Below are 22,026 nucleotides of genomic sequence, written 5' to 3' on the forward strand. Positions count from 1 at the left end.
GGAGAGCGGGGCTCGCTACCCTCCCCCCGGGGCTCCGGCCGGCCGGAGGCTTTTTCGCCTGGGGCGGCGAAAAAGCCAGAGCCGGCCCTGCTGCTGAGCTTGAAACTGTAGCCCCCAGAGCTGAACCCACGATGGTGTAATACCCCAGTACAAAATTTGCTTTAAATAAAATAAAAGGCTACACATGCATTTCCACTGAGAATAACCAGGTCCCTAGGAAGGAACTATTACCTCTCTTCAGTATCAGTGAGAGGCTTTAGTCAGGGAAGCATGTTTAGTACTGGGGACTTTGCACAAGAATGGGGTGTTTGCAAACTGGAAGAAACTCATAACAAAGTAGCAAAGACAATGAAAAGCTTAGAAAATAAACTTCTGGAGGAACTCTAAGAGGCTGAGAAGATAATTGCTCAGAGGTTCACCATGACAGCCTAAGGACGAAAGGGAGCAATAGTTCTTCCCAGTGAAAGATGATAAGACAAGAGAAAACAAGCTGGAGCTGTAACAAGGAAGGTTTAGATTCGTGGTTGTGAAATGTGTAACAAAGACCCAAACATCCAGCATTTTCAACTTAGTTGTTCCAATTCTGCACAACTGCCTCTGTTGCTAATCCTTACCACTGCTTTATTTATTGTTGAAACACCTGAATCTCCTGTCATCACATATACGAATTTGTTAACCTTAAAAGACAACAGCTAACAAACTGACCTAAAGTCAATGCAAGCTCTCAATACCAAACTCAGGTTAAGGGGCATACAGTTTGGGAGGAGTTTGGTTTTGCACGGATTCATACTTCGTACCTGGGCCATGGAGACTGCAGTTCAGTGAACAGTCTTCATAAGGCACAGATGAGAGTTATAGACTCCAGGCCCTCAAATATTTCTTGCCCTGAGCAACAGATTTCCCCTCTTTAATCCGGGCCACCAATCAACCCGACAAGACAAGTTGAAATGCAGGGTTGCTGCTGCTGTGACTGAGTGACACAGGAGGAAAAGAGCAAAGGCTTAAACGCCAGTGCTAAAGAAAACATTGAGCGGCCTTCAACTTTCCATGACACTGCAAACTAAAGCTTTCACCCTTTTGCTTTCCAGGTGTCCCTGTCGTGGAAAGGGTTACTAAGTATGGAGCAATGTGTCTGGCCTGAAAATTCACCGGGTGAAAAGTCCTGCCACCGAACAGTGTGAGGGACTCCGAGTTCAAGTCAAGGTGACATCCATCACTTTTAGTACAAAATCCCTAATTTATGAATCCTCCTATACTGCTGGGACAAAAGTAAACACCTCTGCTCCCGAAGTCCCACACAGAGACAGTTCTGTTCAAATACTGCAGGAATCTACAAGCCTTTGGACATCATCAGTTACCATGTCCACTTTCCTGGGGGCCTCTTGCTTGCATTGTAATTGCCTGTTGAGACATGTTAGGCCTCAAGGAAACTGTATATAAATCTCTGGCAAATCACTTTGTGACACGGGAGCCGGGGTGAGGGGTAGGCATTCTTCTATGACATACGCTGGTATTAATCAGGAGTAACTCCATTGTAGTCAGTGGGATTGCACTGGTGTAAAGCTGGTGTGAGTGAGAGGAGAATCAGCTCTGGGGTCTTCAGCACCGACATCTGCACAGTATAAAAGTATTTGTTTCTCGTCCAAGGAGGAGGAGCGTGGATGGGAAAATAAGAGGGTTCGCATGTCATGAGGTGCCTGGGCTTTCTCAGAAAGACTCGGGTTTATCCTGGATCTGGGACGTTGTACTGAGGCTGTCAATCTGGACATTATAACAAATCCACAGCCACCTAAATATTCCATGGTTATCCCACGGCCCCTTGGAACTCCATTGCAATGGAGGGGCTACAAACCAGATGATCCTGCTTTAAAGCTCAGACTCCTACTGTGATTATCCTTCTGCCCTTACTAATGTTGGGCGTAAGGCAGTGGAGGACAGTAGTGCAAGTGCATGCACATCTATCCACGCCCCCCCGCCCAAGCCACCACATTGCACTGAATCTCTGTCCCAAACCTAGCCCAGCTGGTCTTTGACGATGGAGGGAACCCCTCCCCTACACGCCCTGGCTCAATCAGCTGTAAGGAGGGAACGTGCCATCCTGGCTTGCCCATGCGTTTGGGGCAAGCAAAAGACAATCACTTTTGCCCTGCTGATGAAGAACAATTGAGCTGGGCACTGTGGTGCCATGGAGCCATTTTTAGCCTCAGTGTCACTAGACAAGAGAAGATTTGTAACCATGCAGGTGAAGCTTGGCTTCTAGTCCTCATCTCAGTCTGGCCATAGTGTTTCAGTTCCAGGCCCACTCTGGGCAACCCCAGACTAGAACGTCATATACACAGGCAAATACATACAAACCCAGTCAATGCAGTCAGAATGTGCCTCTTCTGAAAAGTCTCCCTGCGTTTCTACCTGTGCAGCCACATGATGCAGGGTCCCGGAAGCGCCCACCTGCACAGGCATTTTGGAGCTTCTCTCTGCAAGCACGTCTTGGGCTTTAATTGGTATTACCTATACTGAGAAACTAACAGAACCAAGGGGTACTTGTGGAGCGATAACCTCCTATTTCCCCTGCCTTCCTCCCCAAAATGGCTTTCACTCTTGCTTGTCTATCCAGGAAGCCTCCCTCCTCTGCACTGAAAAGGTATTTTCCATCAGTGCACCCATCAGTAAGTGGATTAAAAAAGAAAGGAAAATAACATACCTGCGGGTTCTTCTGTGCTGCTGGCCGCAGTGGTGGGTGGAGCAACAGGAATCTCTGTGCAGGAGAACGAGACACAGGAAGGGAAGAGAAAGGATTAAAAAAAAAAAAAAGGGGGGTGGTGGTCATTATTTCAAGTTCCAGATAAGATTGGGCTATGCACACATCCCACTTGCTTTTACTAACTCCATCTGCATAGGAGTTGATTGCACAATCTTACATGTGTCACAGTGAGAAAGCAAAGGGTTACACTCGAGAGCCAATGGTGCTCTTGCGGGATACAGAACCTGCCCCAGGTTGACAATTGCTTGTGTTGCCCAGATGGGTGTAATATAGGACTTAGGAGTTCATCTGTTTAATTTTTTTTAATAAATAAGAAAAAATGCTTAATTCAAGATATGGCCTGGTGCTAAAGCAGCCAGTTATAACTGTATTCTAGGCTATGTCAAACAAACGGAAAGAGAGAATGATGCTAATGTTTGCTTCTTCTGCTTAGTTGTTGTGTGGATGCATGTTTCAGGAAGTGATCTTTGCAAATCATTTATTTCCAGTGCAGTAGGCTATGCCATGTGTCATGTATGAACCCTATTGTATCTCCTTGGTGGGACAGACATTTTATCTCACACCTCGAAGGAAATACAAATACCTCTATTGCTAATGAAATGTTCCCTGCTTTAATTTCCTAGTCACAGGATTTTATGTATTTTGATACACATTTGAAGCCCAATAATGCCCTGGATCTACATGCCCAACTCTAACTGAATGCAGCGATGTCAATAGGATGGAGTGCAGGGTATGATCCTAAGTGCAGTGAGATGATCTATTCTTCCCTCAGTGCACATGGAATGAAAACTTTTGCATATTTAAAGAAAAGTGCTGGGATTTCTGTTCATATGTGAAAATCTCAGTAAGAGAACAGAATATGAGTCGAAATCCTCCATGTGAATCTGAGAGCAGAATTTAGCCCGAGGAAAATAGCATACATACTAAGGCTTGAAATCTCTCTCTTCATAACTTGTGTGGCTCCCTCTGAAATCAGTATAAACCATACAAATGTATGTGTGTCCTATATTTGGCCATAAGTGTATTCCTGTTCGTTACATGGGCTGTGAATTTTATGAAAGATGGAAGTCTACTGGATTTTGAATGCGGAAAATATAGGCAATGGTAAATCAGAGAGTTAAATCAGAAAGTTAAAGACAGATGGAGGAACCTGTTCTAGACAAACTTTACCTGCTCCCTCCCTGTGTCATGAGAAAGATGCTTAGTACAAAAACCATTGCTCTGCATTAAAAATATCTATTATGCTGGTTGACATTTTCTAAGGATGAAACTGCTATTGCTTGAAAAAAAAATCAGAGATCATTGTGAGCAGAATTTATAAAGGTTTTAACACTTTTGGCTGCATATATTTGGCATATGTATATTTCATTATATATCAGACCTGCAAAATTCTAGTTGTCCTCTTGCCCTGGGGCAAGTAATTTTTACTGATGGGCAAGTAAAATATTCTTTCCTCCACATGATCATCATTGTAAAGAATGCTCACTGGTTCGTAAATGGTCGTGACAATATATACATATAGGAACAGGATTTGTAACCAGTCCTCAGTTCTGAAATTATTCAAAATGTACCCCCAAAATGTGTGGGTTCCTTAAAACAATATTTTACAATGAAAAGAATTAAAACCCAGTAATAACGAAAAAAATCTCCTGGGGAACTAATCAGGCAAGTGCTTAAAAGCCTTCAGACACCATCACTTTTTCTGTCAAAGGCAGAGCAGAGTGCCTGCATGTTCTTTAAAATGCCAGCAATATGCAAAGCCAGACATCCAGCCACTAGAGAGCACCTTAGCATTCTAGCAGGCTGATACTCCAGCAACCTGACTGTCTCGCAGGCTGATTCCATGAGTTGGCATGAACATGCTCCTCATTGTGCTCACTTTGATCACATTGAAATTCTGGGTCTGTCTTTATTTAGTTTTAGTGCAATGCAACCCAGGGGAGGTGATGCAAGGAGCAACTTACCCTCTGATTTACCATGGCTGTTAGGGACGGTAGTGATAAACCTTTGCACATATCCATTGCAAAGCACAGTGGGGTGTCAAGATTATGGCATCTTGGGAAACAAGCATCTGCTTTTGGCTCCTGCTGTCCCATTGCAACATGGGAAAGAATGAATCTCAAATGACCAAAACCCACCATAGAATGCATGCTTGATTCAGTAATAAAAGTGGAGAAGGAGTATCTTTCCATACTTAGAAACAGTCATCATCTCAGGCAGGCCTTGGGAATGGACAATGCTGAAATAGACCCATGGTCTCTGATAAAGACTTGATTCTTTCAACCTTCATCTTCCTTTTTGTCTTAACACCAGGAAGTTAGCATAGGCAAGGAAGGCTGCTGTCTACTGCCCCTCCTGCTTTCCGAGACTACTGTGGTTTTATTGTTTTGTTTTGATTTGAACGGTTAGAATTTTGTCATTTGGTTTCTTTAACACAAGTAGAGAAAGAGACTGAAACAACCATATACACACACGGACGGACAGAGTTATCCAACAACAGCAAAGACAACAGGCAGCACAGCGAATGGTTCAATTGAAGAGACTAGGGGTTAGCATTCGACTGAGACATAGAACACATTATGGCTGGCTGTGCAGATGTGGATCTCCCTAAGGTTGGTTCGTAAGGGGGTATAAAAGGGGGGAAACTGGCGTTTTACAAAGGGAAGAAACTTTGGAGGTTGCAGCCTGGTGCTTGTTGCTGTTGTTGTTTTTAAAGTGTATTTTAAATCGGAAGATTAATAAAAACTTTAAAAGACAAATAAAGTCAAATGTTCCACATTTCTGGCTGGATCATGTGAGTGTACAGTCCCATTTAACAGTCTGGGTGTGCGTGCTTGTAGAGTGCTCAGCTGCTTTCGATATGCTTTCAGGATGACAGCAACTGTTAATAATGAACCCTGGCAATCTGCTGGTTTCAGTTGAAGGACCTTGACAATACAAGGCAAGGAAAGAAAAACATCATAGCAATTTGCCATAGGAACCAGGATTATGGTGGCATCTCAAAGGAAATAAACACTCAGGACACCCTTTGCATTAAAGAAGTGTTTGCAAAGCAAAAATCAAGCCCTTTTTTAAAGTACCCAGCTGTTTGATTAAGTGGGTTTTAAATTGCACTCACATAAACTAACCAGTGTGGCAAATGAGATGCATGTAATCTGTGCATATATCTACGGCATATTTGCACACAGTACATGCAATCTGTCCAGCTAGGAGTTCACAAATGTGTTTTCAATTAAACACTGGTAATTGAGCATATAAAAACTGGTGTTAGTAACCATTCGACCCATTCGGGTCTCAGTGGCTGAGTTGCTGTTGTTTTTTTTAAAAGGTTAATTCCACTATGCTACAGACTTCAAAAAGAGTGGTCCACGTACTTATGCAAGGGGCAATGGGAGATCGGCTTTGCTGGTAGCCTTTGGCACATCGATTGCACGTGATGCCAGTCACACCATCTTTACAGGGACATTGACCTGTGGTTTGATTACAGGTTTTGCCAGCTGCACCCACGGGATGGCAATCGCATGCTGTGGGGGGAACACACAACAAAAGGGTCAGAGGTGGGGGAGGGGAAAAATGTACAATGTCATCTAGCAACAATATCAAAGAGCGCCACCTATGGTATGAGACAGTATTACACTAGAGCTGCAGGACTAGGTAGAAGTAGCAGTGATTGCCACAAGGTTTCCACATCTATCCGTCCAATCTAACGCTACTGCATGTCTGTAGCCAGCAATCCCGTCAACCTGAAACGAAGGTGGCAATTTATAGAGGTGGATTTAAACAGTCACTATGCAAGTCAGAAACCACGACAAGGGGATGAACAAGCCCACAATCCAATTGCTGAGGACATGGCTCAGGCCAAACACGTTTTGAAGGCAAAACACGCACCTAGTTATGTCAAACCAAGTGGATAGTGTTTAGTGGAAGCTTTATCTGCCTCCAGATTATGTAGATCTGAGCAGCCGAGGTAGCACGGGGTCTTTTAGAGCATTGCTGTGATGACATCCACCCTGTGATGTTGCAATTGATTAATTCCAGGAGTTTTTGGGTTGGGAGTGTTGGTCCCATGGCTGGGAGTGCCAGGAGAGGGAGAGGCAGATAAACATGGTGATTCAGGAAACCTACAGTGCCAGCTGGTCACAGCAAAGTCACACAACACATGCTATTGGCCAGTTCATTAAGAGAGGAGAACAAATTCAGGGAGGCGTTTCACACCTGCTGGTTGCAAGGGATTTTAGCTGGAAACCATTCGATTTCAGACAGGCTCTGAATTCATTTCACCTCTCATGTAAGAACCTACTTTTCTTACTTTCCCTTTCACTCTTTCCCTGCTGAGCAGTGTCCCCTGCAGCTGGTACTGTGGGCGCAGGAAGAAAATGCCCGTGTCTTTTTTTCCCCAGCCTGGGGTACCCACTTGCTGGCATGTCCCACTCTTCCATTTCAGGTGGATGGAGGTTTGAGTGCAGATGTGAAGGGCGTGAAAGGAGATGCAAAATCTGCACTTGAAATGACACTACGTTAATTTCCCACAATGTCACTTACTGTGCAGCTGTTTGTAAAAAGCATCAGGGACTGTAACCATCACAGTGCTTCATGAATACAGGTGCAGAGGCTCATTAACGTCCCTGTTTTTCATATGCTACACACTTAGGACCAGATTGTGGCCTGCCCCACCGAGATGGGCAGCGATGAGAAAGATGCGAGGAGCCTTCCTTCCCTCCTCTAGCATTCTCCTGCAGAGTCCAGTCACAATCCCCCTAAGAAGCGCAGACCCTGCTCCCTCTGAGTGTCCCCATTGGTGCTAGCGTCTAGAGGGTTTGGGTGAGGGCAAGGCAACGGCTGGCTGGCCCTGCTGCCTATACCCAAAGGCCAGCAGAGCTGAATGGGCATGGGAAGGGGAGTGTGTGGTACAGCTGAATTCCACACAAGGACTCCAGCCTGTTAGCATCAGTTTGAGCATGTAACTCCCACTGGTGCTAATCATGGACTCGAGAGGGCTCAGCCAGTAGGTCCTCTTGTGCATCCCCGTTCCCCACTGTGGCAATCTGGATTCCTTCACCCCATCAAGGGGAGACCAGGTCTCTCTGGGACACACTGTGCTCTGATCTGCGCTATGGCCCCCCTTTTGTACAGCCAGTGACCATCCCGTGCATGCAAGCTTCGCTCCACGGAACCTCGTGATTCCCACCAGTTTGTCCCGATGCCACTCGACTCACTGAATACATTGCCAAGGCCCCATTTTCTGGGCTTTGTTTGTGCATATTCACTGGAACAACACCTCTGAGACATCTAGACTGTTATCCAGACCTCCCTCCCCATACACATACACTCCGGTCATCTCTTAACCACACGTTACATAGTCAACGCCTCAGCTTTACTGGCGTCAGTCCCTCCATCCCGCTACATGTTGTTTTTCCTCTCTTACCCCTGCTCTGTTTGGCAGGCTTGCCTGGGATGAGGTACAGAATGGAGCACAGTGTCCCAGAGGAAGGGCTCACACCCTAGTGCATAGAGGGGTCCTGTCCCCCAGAATCCTCCGACAGTGGCAGCCTGGAAATGTTCCCAGCTGCCATGGCAAGTAGAAGGCGGTGGCCACAGACCCCTCACCCCTACACTGGCACCGGAACTGCCCCAGCCTGTCCTGACACCATCAAGGCAAATCTTCTCTGAACTGCCCCTCTCAATTTTAGTAACACATTGGGGAGACATTTGGGCCCAAAGTTGGGGGGGGGGGGAAGAGTGGGGCACAAAGCTGACTAGACCTTAATTCCTGCTGCCCTCCCACTCTCCTCACAAGATCCCCCTGCCCCTCCCCCAGCACACACCCCCTCAAATTCCCTCTTGCCCCCCTCTGGCTTCTTTTCTTGCTCAAATTCCCCATGCCCTAGCTCTCCTCTGACTTCCCCTCCCCTCCCTCAAATCCCACCTTCCCCTCCTCTAGCTGGCTCTCTCCTTCCCCCTCAAATTCCTTCCATTCCCACTCCTTTCCCTGCCATCAAACTCCCCCTCCACCACGCTCTCTGGCTTCCATATTCTGCCCTGGAGTCTCTCTCCCCCTCTCTAGTTTCCTCCTTCCCCTCCCCCCAGCCTCTTTCTCCCCTCCCCCATCTTTCCCCTTGAAGTTCTGGGAGGGGCAAGTGGGCAGCCTGCAGAAGGGCAGCTGCCTTGTCTCTTCCTCTGCTGCCCAGCTGCGGGCAGAGCCAACAGCCAGAAACTGCTGAGCTGCTCTTCAGCTGTCAAGGGGCGGTTCAGGTTGGAGGGGGGAGTGCAGCAAGATGCACCATTGTCCTCCCTTCCCTCCCCCCAATGCCTTCTCCCCACTTCCACGTCTACATGGCTGAGAGTTTGGGGGGTGGGGAGAGAACAGGTGTCCCCCTCCACTTGAAATTTGGGATAGATGAAAATGCCCCCTCCACCTTCCCTCTATTCATGTCCCTGCTCACTTGAAGGACTTGTGGCAGCGTGAGGCAGAGGAGAAAAATCTCTCAGGGAGGTAGCTGGGAGGATGGGTAACCTTCCACCCTCCCACTGGCCTCTCGCAGAGCTGGTTGGGAAAAGAGGGAGGGAGGAGAGTTTCCTGCAGAAAATTTTGACAGAAATTGAAATTTTAACCAAAAAATTGAAAATTGCAAGTTTTTTTTCCTGATTTGGGGTGGATTTTTAACTTAAAGTCAACATTTTTTACAGAAAACAGGCACTTTTGGTGAAACATTTAGTTTGATCAAACCCCAATTTTCCATCAAAAGACAGTTTTGATGGAAAATTTTTGACAGTCCAGACTTAAGATCAAAAGAGACAGGCTGTCTCCTCTGGGGAGGGAGCAGTGTGAGGAGGGTTATCAGGAACAAGCTAATCAGAAATCAGGGAAGGGTTAGCAGCAATAAGGTATAGTTTAAAACTGTAAAAGGTTATAAAGGAAAACAATACAAAGGGAATTGGGGAAGGGTTGAAAGAAATACAGAGTAAGGAAAGGGTTAAAGATCAAAGACTAGCCGACAGGGCAGGGTTCAGAACAAAGAGTAGCTAGGCAAGGGTTAAATGCAATAAGGCAAATCAGGTAAGGGTTCTGAGTAGAAGACAAAACGCCTTGTGATGCATGCTGCCTCTCTTCCCCTTTGGGCCCATGTATTGTTCATATAGGGCAGAAGCCTGCAAGCCCTCCATCCTATGAGTAATCCTTATCCACAGGAATGCCTCCATTGATTGCAATAGGACGGCTTCAGTGAATAAAGATTGCTCATCATGAGTAAGACTCTCAGAATCAGGCCTCAAGGGTAGGGACCTTACAGGAGAGGGGTCTGTCTGTAAAGGCAGGACTTTGCTATTTACTTATATGGTGCCCACAATGCCACCTCCCTCTCCCAGGATGGGATACTTTTGCGTAACCTGTCCAAATCTGCTTTTGTCATTTTTACAGCCATATCACATAGTAAATTCATTAGCGAGATAAGGTGCGTGAGGTAAGGTTGTCTCTCTTTCTAACAGAAGTTGGTCCAACAAAAGATATTACCTCACCCATCTTCTCTCTAAAATCCTGGGACCAGCACAGCTACAACAACACTGCATATAATCAACTCATGTCTAACTGGTTGTCTACTCTCACCCCTAGGTCTCCTTCAGCATTAATTATACTTTGCTCTTATAAGCACTTTACAAAGGAAGATCAGTAGAATTACCTTCATTTTGGACGTGAGCACAACACAGGCACAGACAGAGGCAGGGATTTGCCCAAGGTCTCACAGAAGGTCAGTGAGCCTGGAATGGAACCCTGGACTCCTTATGGGCCCTATCAAGTGGGCCCCACTGAGTCTCTTCAGCATGGGATCTCAGAGGGGAGAGGAGATTGCTCAATCCAGGATCTGAGAATATGCAGAGTTGTGCAAAGATGTTAATAACTAAGCAGAAAACTAGGTTTCTGGAGGGGTGTGAATCTTTCACCAAACTTGGGCAAAGTTGAAGAGTGACTCTGGGACCTGAGTTCCAAGTGGGCCCATGCTGACAGGTAGAAACCATATAAAACTCTGGGGTTTTTATACTGATCTAGATCAGACAAAGCTTGGTCAGTCTTCACTGCAGAGTATGTTGAGGAAATGCTTATCCCAGTCTACTTTCTGAAGGTAATAAAGTCAGGACACTGTCAGAGGCTTTGGTATCAAAAAACAAGATGTTGAAACAAACTGATAATTTAAACAGTAACAAGTCATCAGGACTGGATGGCGTATGTCCAAGCAGCAGAAGGAATTTAAGAATGAAGTGGCTGAGCTACTAAATAAAAGATGCAATCTCTCATTAAAATCTGATATGGTGGAGGACATGAGAGTACCTGATGCTATCCATATCTTTCAAAAACTCAGCAGAAGTTATGCTGGAAACTACAGAACGGTTGGTCTAACTTCTGTACTGGTAAACTGCTTAAAACAACTGTTAAAAATAGAATTGTGTGACACCAAGATGAGCATCACATGACAGGGACAAACCAGAGTGGCTTTGATAAAGGAGAACCATACCCCTCCAATCTATTTGATTTCCTTGAGGGAGTCAACAAAATAGTGGGAAAAGGAGAACTAGTCAATATTATTTATTTGGGATTTCAAACAGTCTTTGACAAAGTCCCTCACAAGAGTCTGCTGTTATTATTAATTACCTACTAGGGACACCAAAGAGTCATTGAGTGAGGAATAAAGTTCTGTGATAGTTTAGAAACTGGCTAAGAGACAGAAAACAGTAGGAATGCATGGTCACTTTTCAACATGGAAAGAAATTAACAATGAGGTGCTTCAGTCTACAAGGTCTTGTGGTGCTTGTATTGTATTTATTAGTGAGCTGGGTGAGAAGGGAGATTGCAAAGTTTGCAGATGATTCAAATTTATTTTGGTCAGTTAAGACTAGAGATGACTGAAGAACCTCCAAGAGGCCTAATCACCAAGCTAGGTGAATGGGCAACATAATGGCAGATGAAACTCAATGCGAAAGCAAATGCATTATTGGGAAGAACACAGTGAACTACTCACATATACTGAAGGGTTCTAAATTAAGCATAACCACACAGGAAAAAGATCTAGGAGTCACTGAGGACTGTTCAGTGAAAAACATCTGGCTGATGCATAGTGGAGGTCAGAAAAGCAAACAAAAATATTAGGTAGTATTACAAAAGGGACAGTGAATAACAATGAATATAATATCATATAAATCAATGGAACGTCCTACCTGGAATACTGTGTTCATCTCAAAAAAGCAGGAATAGAGGCAGCCAACCAAATCAATAAAAGGCATAGAAAGGTTTCCACACAAGGAGAGATTGAAAAGATTAGGATTGTTTAGTGAGAAGATGAATAAAACACTATTGAGGAATGCCAAATAATATACAGAACATGGAAGGTCAATCAAAATCCCAGAATAAGGGGGCATTCAATGAAATTAAAAGGCAACATATTTTAAATAAAACAAAATGCTTCTTTTGCGCTGCACATAATTAACTTGTGAAACTCACTGCTACAAGACATTATGGCAAAGGCCCAACAGCAGGATTAGATTAAGAACATCTGCAGTTGCACTAGCTAGGATTAAAATATATACTTGGGACATACAAACCTCCTGTTTCAGGACACAAGCCAACTACTAATTGCCTGGAGATTGGAAGAAATTTCCCCCATGGGCATGGGTTATTGCAAAATTGTCTGTTGTGAGGTTTTATATCTTCCTCTGATCCAACACTGGCCACTGCTATAGACATGATTCTGTATTTAGACAGACCACTGGTCTGACTGAGTATAGGCACTGTTTTGTTTTTATGCTTCAGCTGAGATTAGAATGGAGTTTTCAGGCTTTCGAATAAAAAACTCAAAGCAAAACTCAGGGCTGTGAATGAGAGAGAGTGAGAAAGAAAGAGAGCTACTCCCTTGAAAAGTTTTAGAACTTGTTAGGATCTGTCTGGCTTGTGACAGGTCACCAAGCAGCCATTACAAAAATGCAAATATTTTTCCATCCCTGAATTTTTGTCACAGGTATTCTCAGCCGCTAATCTCCAAACGCATGTGTGTTGAAAGATAACAGGAGGACAAATTTCCAGGATTATCTCTTGTCAAGTGTGACATTTTTGAGAAGGTATCCAGTTCACCCAAGGGTGGGAGACTGAAAGGACTTCACATTTTTTTGAGAATTTGCATCTTCCTGCTTTAAAGGAACTTGTTTCTTTGCAATGTGCTGCGAACAATACTAAGCCCAGTTCATTGGATAAAAGACAACTTAATTTCCTGGTAAGTGTTTGGATTTCTTCATGTTGCACCATATCTGCAATGATAACATCATAGCTTTCAGACCTTCCAGTTTCAGAGGTAAAACCCAGGGTTTCGAGTGACATGTTCTGTGCTTTGTGGTGAGCAGTAAAATGTTAATATAAATACTGAACTAAGCCCAGAGAAATATCTATTCCTTTGCAGTGGTTAGTGAGTAAGGACCCAATTCAGGAAAGTATCCTCTCTCAGAAAACCACTTAAGCATATGCTTAACTTTACATATGTGCTTAAGTGCCGCTGAAGTCAATTTTTCTAAATGTTTGTTGGGGGAAATTTTGACTTTGTTCTGATTCAGAATCAAAACAAATTTTGAATTGTCGGACTATCCCATGGAACAAAGTCTGGTTTCTAATGAGCTTTATCTCGAATGACAGAAGAATTATTGAGATATTGGGTCCAATCCATCTGGTATATCATATTTAGTAACTCACATACCAGTAAAGCCTGATTCTACTAAATTCACCTGGCTTGGGACTGAAGGTCCATGAAACCACTGAGATCTGCATGATTTCCCCCAAAAGCCATAATAAGGCAGATGTTCATCTGAAACTTGACCCCAGCCTCAAAATTCAGCCACCCATTTTCCAGAAGATTCTGAACCTTGGCAAATGATTTGGTGAATTGCTTTTGGCTTTTAGGTTTGCAGTAAAATCCCAGAACAGGAAAGTGTCACATTGTTTGGAGATTCAGAGACATTTCACCCACATCAGACATCCACAGTTTCACTTTGAACATTAGACACACCCAAGATGGTGCAAAGAGATATGATCTATAATACCCCAGCTGGACTCTTGCACTGCCAGGTTGATTCACACTTAGGGAAAGCAGACAGCCCTCCCTTAGGGTTTCCAGCAAAGGCAGATTATGTTGTGGAGAGAATTCCGTGGAAGCTGGCTGCTCATGGGAGTGCACCAATCCGTCACATCCCTTGGCAACCCTGGCCACATCCCTCCCCAACCAGATCTGTTCACTGGGAGGTGACGCTGCAGCAAAGTCATAGCAGCTTCAGCGTGTTGACTCTGAACACTAATGATGACTATTTAACTACCAACATTGTTAGCTAATTTACTGCTGATCATTTTAGCAGAAGCATTCAGCTACATTACCCCTGCAAATGAATATCTATTTCCTTGAGTTTAGTGCAGTATCACCTGGGCTCCTCTTTACATCCCTTAGGAGATCCCGAGGTTTCTGGCCAACAGAAATACTAACTCACTTCCTTATCAGGTAAAATCAAATAGCTCCTTTCCACTTCAAAGTGTACCTGCTACTGTGCTGTGTATCAATGCCCTAATTTCCTGTTTATGGAACTAGAGCTCAGGGCAGCATCGTTAGTGGCCTTATATTTCTCACCTCACAACTCAGTCCTTCTACTGGGCATCTTCTCTGTGAGGTGCCACCAGGCAGGTTCCACAAAGCCCCCATGGATCAAGAAGTTTGATTAATTGAGAATAAGGTTTTGAACAACTATAATAAATCCAGTCTTTGGTCACTCATGGTGTGGGCTGGCTTTGGAGATGCAAAAAAATGGGACAATTATTAGGGAGCTTGCAAACAAAGCCCATGCCAACTGCCTACAAGCGATGATCATCATATTAAAGTCCCCACCCCCAACAACCTGGCAGCAATGATCTCCGTATTACTGACATTTTCAGTAATGAAAAGCTGAAAAAAAAATCATTTTGTGCTGCTCTCTACGGCCTACTCCACAGTTAAAAATTAGATCGACCTAACTACGTCACTCAGGTTGGTGAAAAATTTTGCGCCCTGTGCGACATAGTTAGGTTGACCGAACCCCTGGTGTAGACATGGCTAGGTCAACGGAAGAATTTTTCCATCAACCCAGCTACCACCTCTCGGAGACATGGATTACCTAAATAGATGGAAAAAACCCCTTCCGTCGATCTACGGAGCTTGTCTAGATTACCGCTAAAGTCGATGTAACTTACGTCGCTCAGGGGTGTGAAAATACCGCCCCCCAAGCGACGTAAGTTACACTGACTTAAAGCAGTGTCTACACCGCACTGTCAGTGGAAGACGCTCTCCCGCCAACATAGCTTCGGCCTCTCGTTGAGGTGGCGTAGTTATAGTGAGTCTTCACCACATGTGCTACACTGTTGCAACTGTATTGATGCAGCAGCGCCAATGCAGTGCGGTAATGAAGACAAGGCCTATCTTGCTACAGTGGCACAGCTGCAGCAACTTACTGTACTGCTGTAGTGTAGACATGACTTAAGTGCTTGCATTCTGTTGCTGCTATTATACAGCTGTTACATACACAGCACTTCACACTCCTTGGCTTATCGATCAAAGTGTACTTGCTAAGCACAGAGGATGAGAAAACTCTGGCAAAAGCACAGGGCAGACTGTGGAGAGCAGGGAGCTCCTGCAATACTGGAGAGAAAGGGAAGCAGGCCTGCAGAAATGTTTCGATTGGACCCACTACTTAAGTAATTTCTAGAGCTTGTTGGGAATTTTCTGACAAAACATTTTTCATGAGAAAATGATGGATTGTTGAAACCGAAACAGTTCATGGACAAGGGTCAGTTTGGACCAATTTTTCAGCTCACAAACATTTTGGCAATAGTTTCAAACTTCTCAAAACATTTTGTTTCAACAAATGCACAACAAAAGTTCTGGTTTTCCAGTTTGACATTTAAATTAATTATAGTAAAAAAAAAATTAATGGTCAAAAATCAAAATGATGAAAGGTTTCAATTGGCCTGAACCATTTTTGTTTGTTTGCAAATATTTTTGAGGATTTCAACTTTTCATCCTGATTTGGGACAGGAATTTTTTTTTCATTTCTCAGTGTTTCATGGGACAGGAAAACCATTTCTCGCCTAGCTCTACTTTTTTATTTTTCTTTCCCTTTTTCCTAGATATGCATAAAGTGCCAGGTTTTCAAAAGTGACTAGTGATTTGGGGTGCCCAACTTGAAACCTGAGGGACAACTGATTTTCAGAGGCAGGTGCTCAGCACTTTGTGAAAATCTGGTCTCCTTTATGGTGTTTCAAGTTGGTCCTCCAATATGTCTACACCTACATCACTAGTCATTTCTGAAAATCTGGGCCAGAACATGCCGTTAACATTTCATTTTGTAACATGTTCTTGATGAAAGAATTAAATATAAAGGCCACAATTTTCAAACCTGGATGCCAGAAGTTTGGCTCCTAAATCTATTTTTAAGCAGCAAATTAAGAATGGCCTGAGTTTCTGAAGTGCCAAGAACCCACAATGCCTATTGCAGTCTGTTGGATCTGCATGTGACAAGCATGCTTAAAAAAAAAAAAAAGGGTCACTTTTATTTAGAAGCCTAAATACAGATTTGGGAGCCCAACTTAATATATATTTAAATACATATTTTAATTATATATTGTGACAAAGTTCCTCCTCTACTTTGGTGGGTCCTGTGCTTATCAGAGATTCACCAGGTGGGTCAGGAAACAGCCCAGAGACCTTCCCCTCTGGTAGAAGCCACCATCCAGGTCAATTCCTCCTGTGTCTGATCAGGAGTTGGGAGGAACCCAGGCCCACCCTCTACTCTGGGTTCCAGCCCAGGGCCTTGTGGACTGCAGCTGTCTAGAGTGCCTCCTGGTACAGCTGCGCAACAGCTACAACTCCCTGGGCTACTTCCCCATGGCCTCCTCCCTTCTTTATCCTCACCACAGGACCTTTCTCCTGGTGTCTGATAATGCTTGTACTCCTCAGTCCTCCAGCAATATGCCTTCTCACTCTCAGCTCCTCGCATGCACACTACAAACTGAACTGAGGTCCGTTTTAACTCACGTGCCCTGATTAGCCAGCCTGTCCTAATTGATTCTAGCAGTTTCTTCTTAATTGGCTCCAGGTGTCCTAATTAGCCTGCCTGCCTTAGTTGGTTCCAGCAAGTTCCTGCTTGTTCTGGAACTGCCCCTGTTACCTTACCCAGGGAAAAGGGATCTACTTAATCTGCGACTAATATATCTGCCTTCTAACACTCTCCTGTAGCCATCTGGGCTGACCCTGTCACAATGTTTAAAATAGATTTCCCTTCATTTTCATGATTATGGGGGAGATTTTTGAAGGTGCTCAGGGGAATGAGGAGCACAAGGCCCATATAAAGTCAGAGATGTGTGCTCCTAGAGCCCTTAGGCAACATTGAAAATCTCTTCTTATATATATAGGATGAAAGGCTGGTCCTACTGAAGTCAATTGCAAATCTCTCATTGACTGCAGTGGGGCCAGGATTTCCCCCAAAGTTTCCAGTGCAGTCCTTGTTCCTTTTGGAGGTGCTCTGGATGCAGAATATTAGTTTTATGTTAGCGCTGTAATTGTTAGGTCCGTGTTTCTCAATCCTGGCTACCCATCCCTGGTCCTTCATTCCCCCCCAAAATGTCAGGGCTAGCAGCAAAGTAAAGGGTATTTCTAGTCAGCGCAAAGCAGCTTCCTCTGGATTTCTTCTCCACCATGGCTGTGGTCATGTGACTGTTGTTGTGCATCCTGTTTCTTTTATTTTGTTGAATGAAACAAGCTCATTCCTGAAAGCCAAATGCCGATGCTATTACAGAGAGAGCATCTGTGGAAGAGCAGTCTCTCGGCGCTCCAGCAGGCAGGACACTCAAACACATGTGCCTTGCTGCTAGGCTGAGATATGATCAAAAAGCAGGGGGTCTGGGAATACTTCTGATGTAACTGGGCACACTCTGACTTCGGAGATTTCACTAGGGAAATCGACCGGACATGTCGGAGCAACATTCTGGGAACTGCACCGGAGGTCAGACATTGTTCCAGTGAGATACCGTCTTGTTTATGTCCAGATGTCTTCTCAGCCTTTTTGAAGGGATGTCAAAGGCCCCATCTTGTTCCTGGTCCTCCCCTTCCCCTAAGCTCTATCTGTTTTAAATTTGACACCAGGAATGTAAGACAGTCTCAGAAATTTCTGAATGTTCAAGAGAAGATGTCCCAGAAGAAAGGGAAGTGTTGCTGAAGAACACTGTGGAAAGACGGTTTTAAATATGGCATGGTCTTCTGAAGCAATACCTTGGTTTAGAAATTAACTCATCACCTTGTACTCCCTCTCCCCCATAAAGAAATAAAACCTCATAGCTCCAGACCTGCACAGGGTGAAATCTGACAAAGCCAGAGTTCCAGAAAGAGCCACCTCTGAAGAGTTTCTGAAGAGTTAAAAGGGTTGAAAGAAAATAAAATTATACCAGGATGGAGGCTGGGGAGGAGCAATATGTGAAATCACTGGTTCCCTGGAGCCTTAAGCCATCTGTAGCTGAAGTGATTTCTGGCATTGATGTGACCTCACTGTGATGTTATTAGCAGGTGTATCACCCAAGCATGGACATGCTTTTTTTTTGTGTGTGTGTGTGTGTAATGAATTACTGGGCCAACTGGGGAGGATCTGGCGTTTAAGGTTCTGCAGCAGCAGGGAACCGGTGCAAGAGGCAGATGCCTTCAGTCTGCGTGGCAAAGAACATCACCCAGCTCATGTTCCTTCAAGGGGAGATGGCTTTTGCAAAGCCCTGGTCTCTGCCATTCCGCTCGCCCTATATGCATGGTGTTTTCTGAACGTACTGGCTCCAATTCAGAATAGCATTTAACTATGTTGTCCTGAACTGAGGTCAGGGAGAGAAGGAAGTCAGAGAGGAGCAGGAACTGAGAACAAGCACTGACACAAGGACACCTACAGGGTAAGAGATAGGGAGGATTAGTGTTCAGTGAAGAAAGAAAATACTGAAAGCTTTAGCTAAACAAAGATTAAAAATATGAAATGGTGTCATGCTGTCTATGGTTCCTAGCAATCCTGGGGAGCAGATCTCAAACACACACCTTTCAACACAGCCACGCACTTGAGTGGAGACGGTGGGTCGCTGTTGGTTGTGAAGAGAAAAGGGCCTCGTGTGGTTTCCAGTATTCGCTTTTGTTCCTTGCTAATGATACAGGTGGATTATATTTCATTAGAACGAGAACACATGCACCAAGGGGAGAACAAGATTGAGGTTTTCTCATGGGGTCCCATCTAGCTTTAAAGTATTAGAAACCTCTAGGTAACTGTGCCGAGCAATAGAAATACTTCACTGTAGCCCTGATTCAGCAAATCATCGCTATTCAGCATAGTACATAAGCATCTGCTTAACTTTAAGCAAGTGCTTAAGTCCCATTAAAGTAAATACACTTAAAGTTATGCATATTAAGTGCTGTATGAACAGGTATGGGCTTTAAGTGTTTTGCTGAATTGGAACCAATATCTCCTCAATTGGTTAAAAATAACTTTAAAGCGCAATCATACTTAGTACTTTCATCTGAGGCTCTCAAAGTGCTGTACTAAAGAGGCATAAAAATGATCATCCCCATTTTACAGACACGGAACCTAAGGTGAAGTGACCTGCCCGAGGCCATATAGTTAGCCAGTGGCACAACCCTCCCAAAGAGAGAGTTCATTTTACAATAGAACTTGCAGCAATGTTTTGGACAATGACTATATAAAACTTATAGGAGTTATGTTGTTGTATAAGGAAACCTTCAATGTGATGGTCTGGCACTTCTGTAATTCAGCTCCTTCACCGAATTTGTTTTTCTGATGACAATGTTTATAAATAAAACGATGACCTAGTGCTAGACATTTGTAACCCTATCAAAAACTAAATAACCTACTTGGTCACATGGATCTGGAATGCCCAGACATAGACACTGCAGTGATGAGGGTGGTATAAACATTTAGCTAGATTAGATAAAGTAAATCCATGCCCTGGTGAATCTCAAGGAAGGGGTAGCTAGGCTTGGCAGAATCCAATTTTTTATTTTTGTATAACTTCAATGGATAATAGCAATGTTTATTTTGAAGCACTTTTAATTTTTTAATCTATTTAAGTTTTCACAGGTATGCAAAATTATGGGGGCAGATAATAATTATACAAGAACAATAGACGCTGAGATTCGAAAAGTTAAAGTTACAACACAAAGTGTCAATATCACATATCAAAATACGCAAAGTAAATATCCTTCAATCAAATGCTAATGAGTTCTCAAGTAGCATTTTTCTTACTTTGCCTATCTGTAAATTTTGATGATTATCGATGGGAATAGTTTTTGTTGGTTGGTATATGTATGGTTCAAATCAATGTTTACTGACATTTACTGATAACGATCTAATCGTTCCAAGCCTCGATGTAGAGCAACGCTAGGGAAGTTTTGGGTCAGCTAAATGTAGTAACAGGAGTTCTTGGGAATCCTCATCAGAAGTTGTCCTGAACAAGCACCAGATCCAAACTCATCCGAACACTGAGGACTGGGCTCATCTTTTGTCTTAATATCAGACTCAGATCCAGCTTCAAGAAGGAAGGGAAAGGAAAAAGGGGGAGCTTTTATAATGAAGGGTGACTCTTTTGGGCCCAATTCTGCTTCGGACACACAGGGTAACTCCCTCCAAAGGAAATGAGATCTCCAGGCATGCATCTAAGGGCAGAATGTGTCCCTCTTCCTCAACCTGCTGAGGCCAAAGCGTGGTGAAAGTTCTGGCCATGAAAGGCATCAGAGCCAGAGCTGTGCAGGAGGCTGGCAGTAAGAAAGAAGCAAATTCTTCAGCATATCTAAGTATTGCCTCTAGGTTCAGTTTCACGATGTAACATTTTGATGTCAGCGACTTGCAATCATAAAAGACAGAGGACTAGCGATGGGTGATTTCTTGCCCAATTTTCCAGATGCAAAAAGACTGCAGGTGACACAGAATTATGGAGGTTAGTTAAGAATGGAGAAGATTGTGAGGAACTCCCGAGGGATCTAGCCAAGCTAGGTGAGTAGGCAGCATGCTATCTGATGGAATTCAATGTTGGTTGATGTTATGCACCTTTGAACGAATAATTTGAACCACCTTACTTAGTTCTAAGTTAATGTAACAACTCTGGGAAAAGACCTGGGCATCACTGTGAACATCTACATGGAAACCTCTGCTCAGTGTGAAGCTGCGGTCCAAAAAGTAAACAAAATGTTTGGATGAATAAGGAATGGGATGGAGCATAATACAGAAATATTATGATGCCATTATATAAATCAATGGTTAGCTCTCACCTGGGGAACTCTGCTTTGTTCTGGTCACCCCATCTCAGAAAGAAAGCAGAAGGAAAAAAGGAGGCAATTAGAATGATGAGAGTCATAGAAAAAACTCAGATATCGATTGCAAAGACTTGGATTGTTTAATTTAAAGAGGAGATGAATAAGAGCGGACATAAGATATACAAAATACTTAATGGCACACAGAAGATAGGTCCAGCAATTCCATTCACCATTTCTCAAAGTACAGGAACAAGGGGACATTCCATGACATTAGAAGGCGGCAAATTAAAAATCAATAAAAGGAAATTCTTCATCGCACAGTAAACAATTGTCCAGGGAAACTCATTGCCACAATATATCATCGAGGCCAAGAGCTTCTCAGGATTCAAGAAAGGACTAGGCATTTATAGGGCTAACAACAGTATCCAGAGTTATAATAGTAAGGATTTAAAAAGCAAAACAAACTACTGAATAAAAAAGCAGGCCAAGTGTTCTGGGAGGGGGAAATAAACATTCCTGCTTCAGGGCATCCTCTGAATGAGGATTAGGAGTGACTTTAACTGTGGGCATGTTATTCCACAATTGTCCATTCTGGGTTTCCTTGAACCTTCTTCCAAATCAGCTGGTAATGCCTACTGTTGAAGACAGGGCACTGGATTAGATGGACCTGTGGTGTGTTTCAGTCTGTCACTCCTGATGTTCCTGTGATTTGATAAGCATAAGATACCTATCCAGTCACTTGTGTGCATTTCCTTACTGACCCTGCGATTTGAGCCTTCTTCTGAGGTTTAACCAGAACTAAGCACCCAGTTGGGTGGAAAGGAGGTAAATCTGACTCTAAAACATGAGACAGTTGGGAACAGAGCTTAGGAACACAGGTGTTCCCATCAGATCATTGGTCCATCACATCTCGCATCCTACTTCTGG

General features: G+C 43.8%; 1 protein-coding gene across 1 annotated transcript in view; it reads right to left on the minus strand.

Annotated features, from left to right (window-relative positions):
* Positions 1-22,026, minus strand: part of NTN1 (netrin 1) — a 214,637-nt gene that overhangs the window by 77,366 nt on the left and 115,245 nt on the right. The window contains exons 4-5 of the mRNA XM_026654489.2: positions 6,136-6,285; positions 2,702-2,755 (exon numbers count right to left, since the gene is read on the minus strand). Of these exons, the coding sequence (XP_026510274.1) occupies positions 2,702-2,755; positions 6,136-6,285 (204 nt within the window). The remainder of the gene's footprint in view (positions 1-2,701; positions 2,756-6,135; positions 6,286-22,026) is intronic.

Source organism: Terrapene carolina, unplaced genomic scaffold (genome assembly GCF_002925995.2).
Source record: "Terrapene carolina triunguis isolate 2854851 unplaced genomic scaffold, T_m_triunguis-2.0 Scaffold192, whole genome shotgun sequence".
Taxonomy (NCBI): Eukaryota; Metazoa; Chordata; order Testudines; family Emydidae; genus Terrapene; species Terrapene triunguis.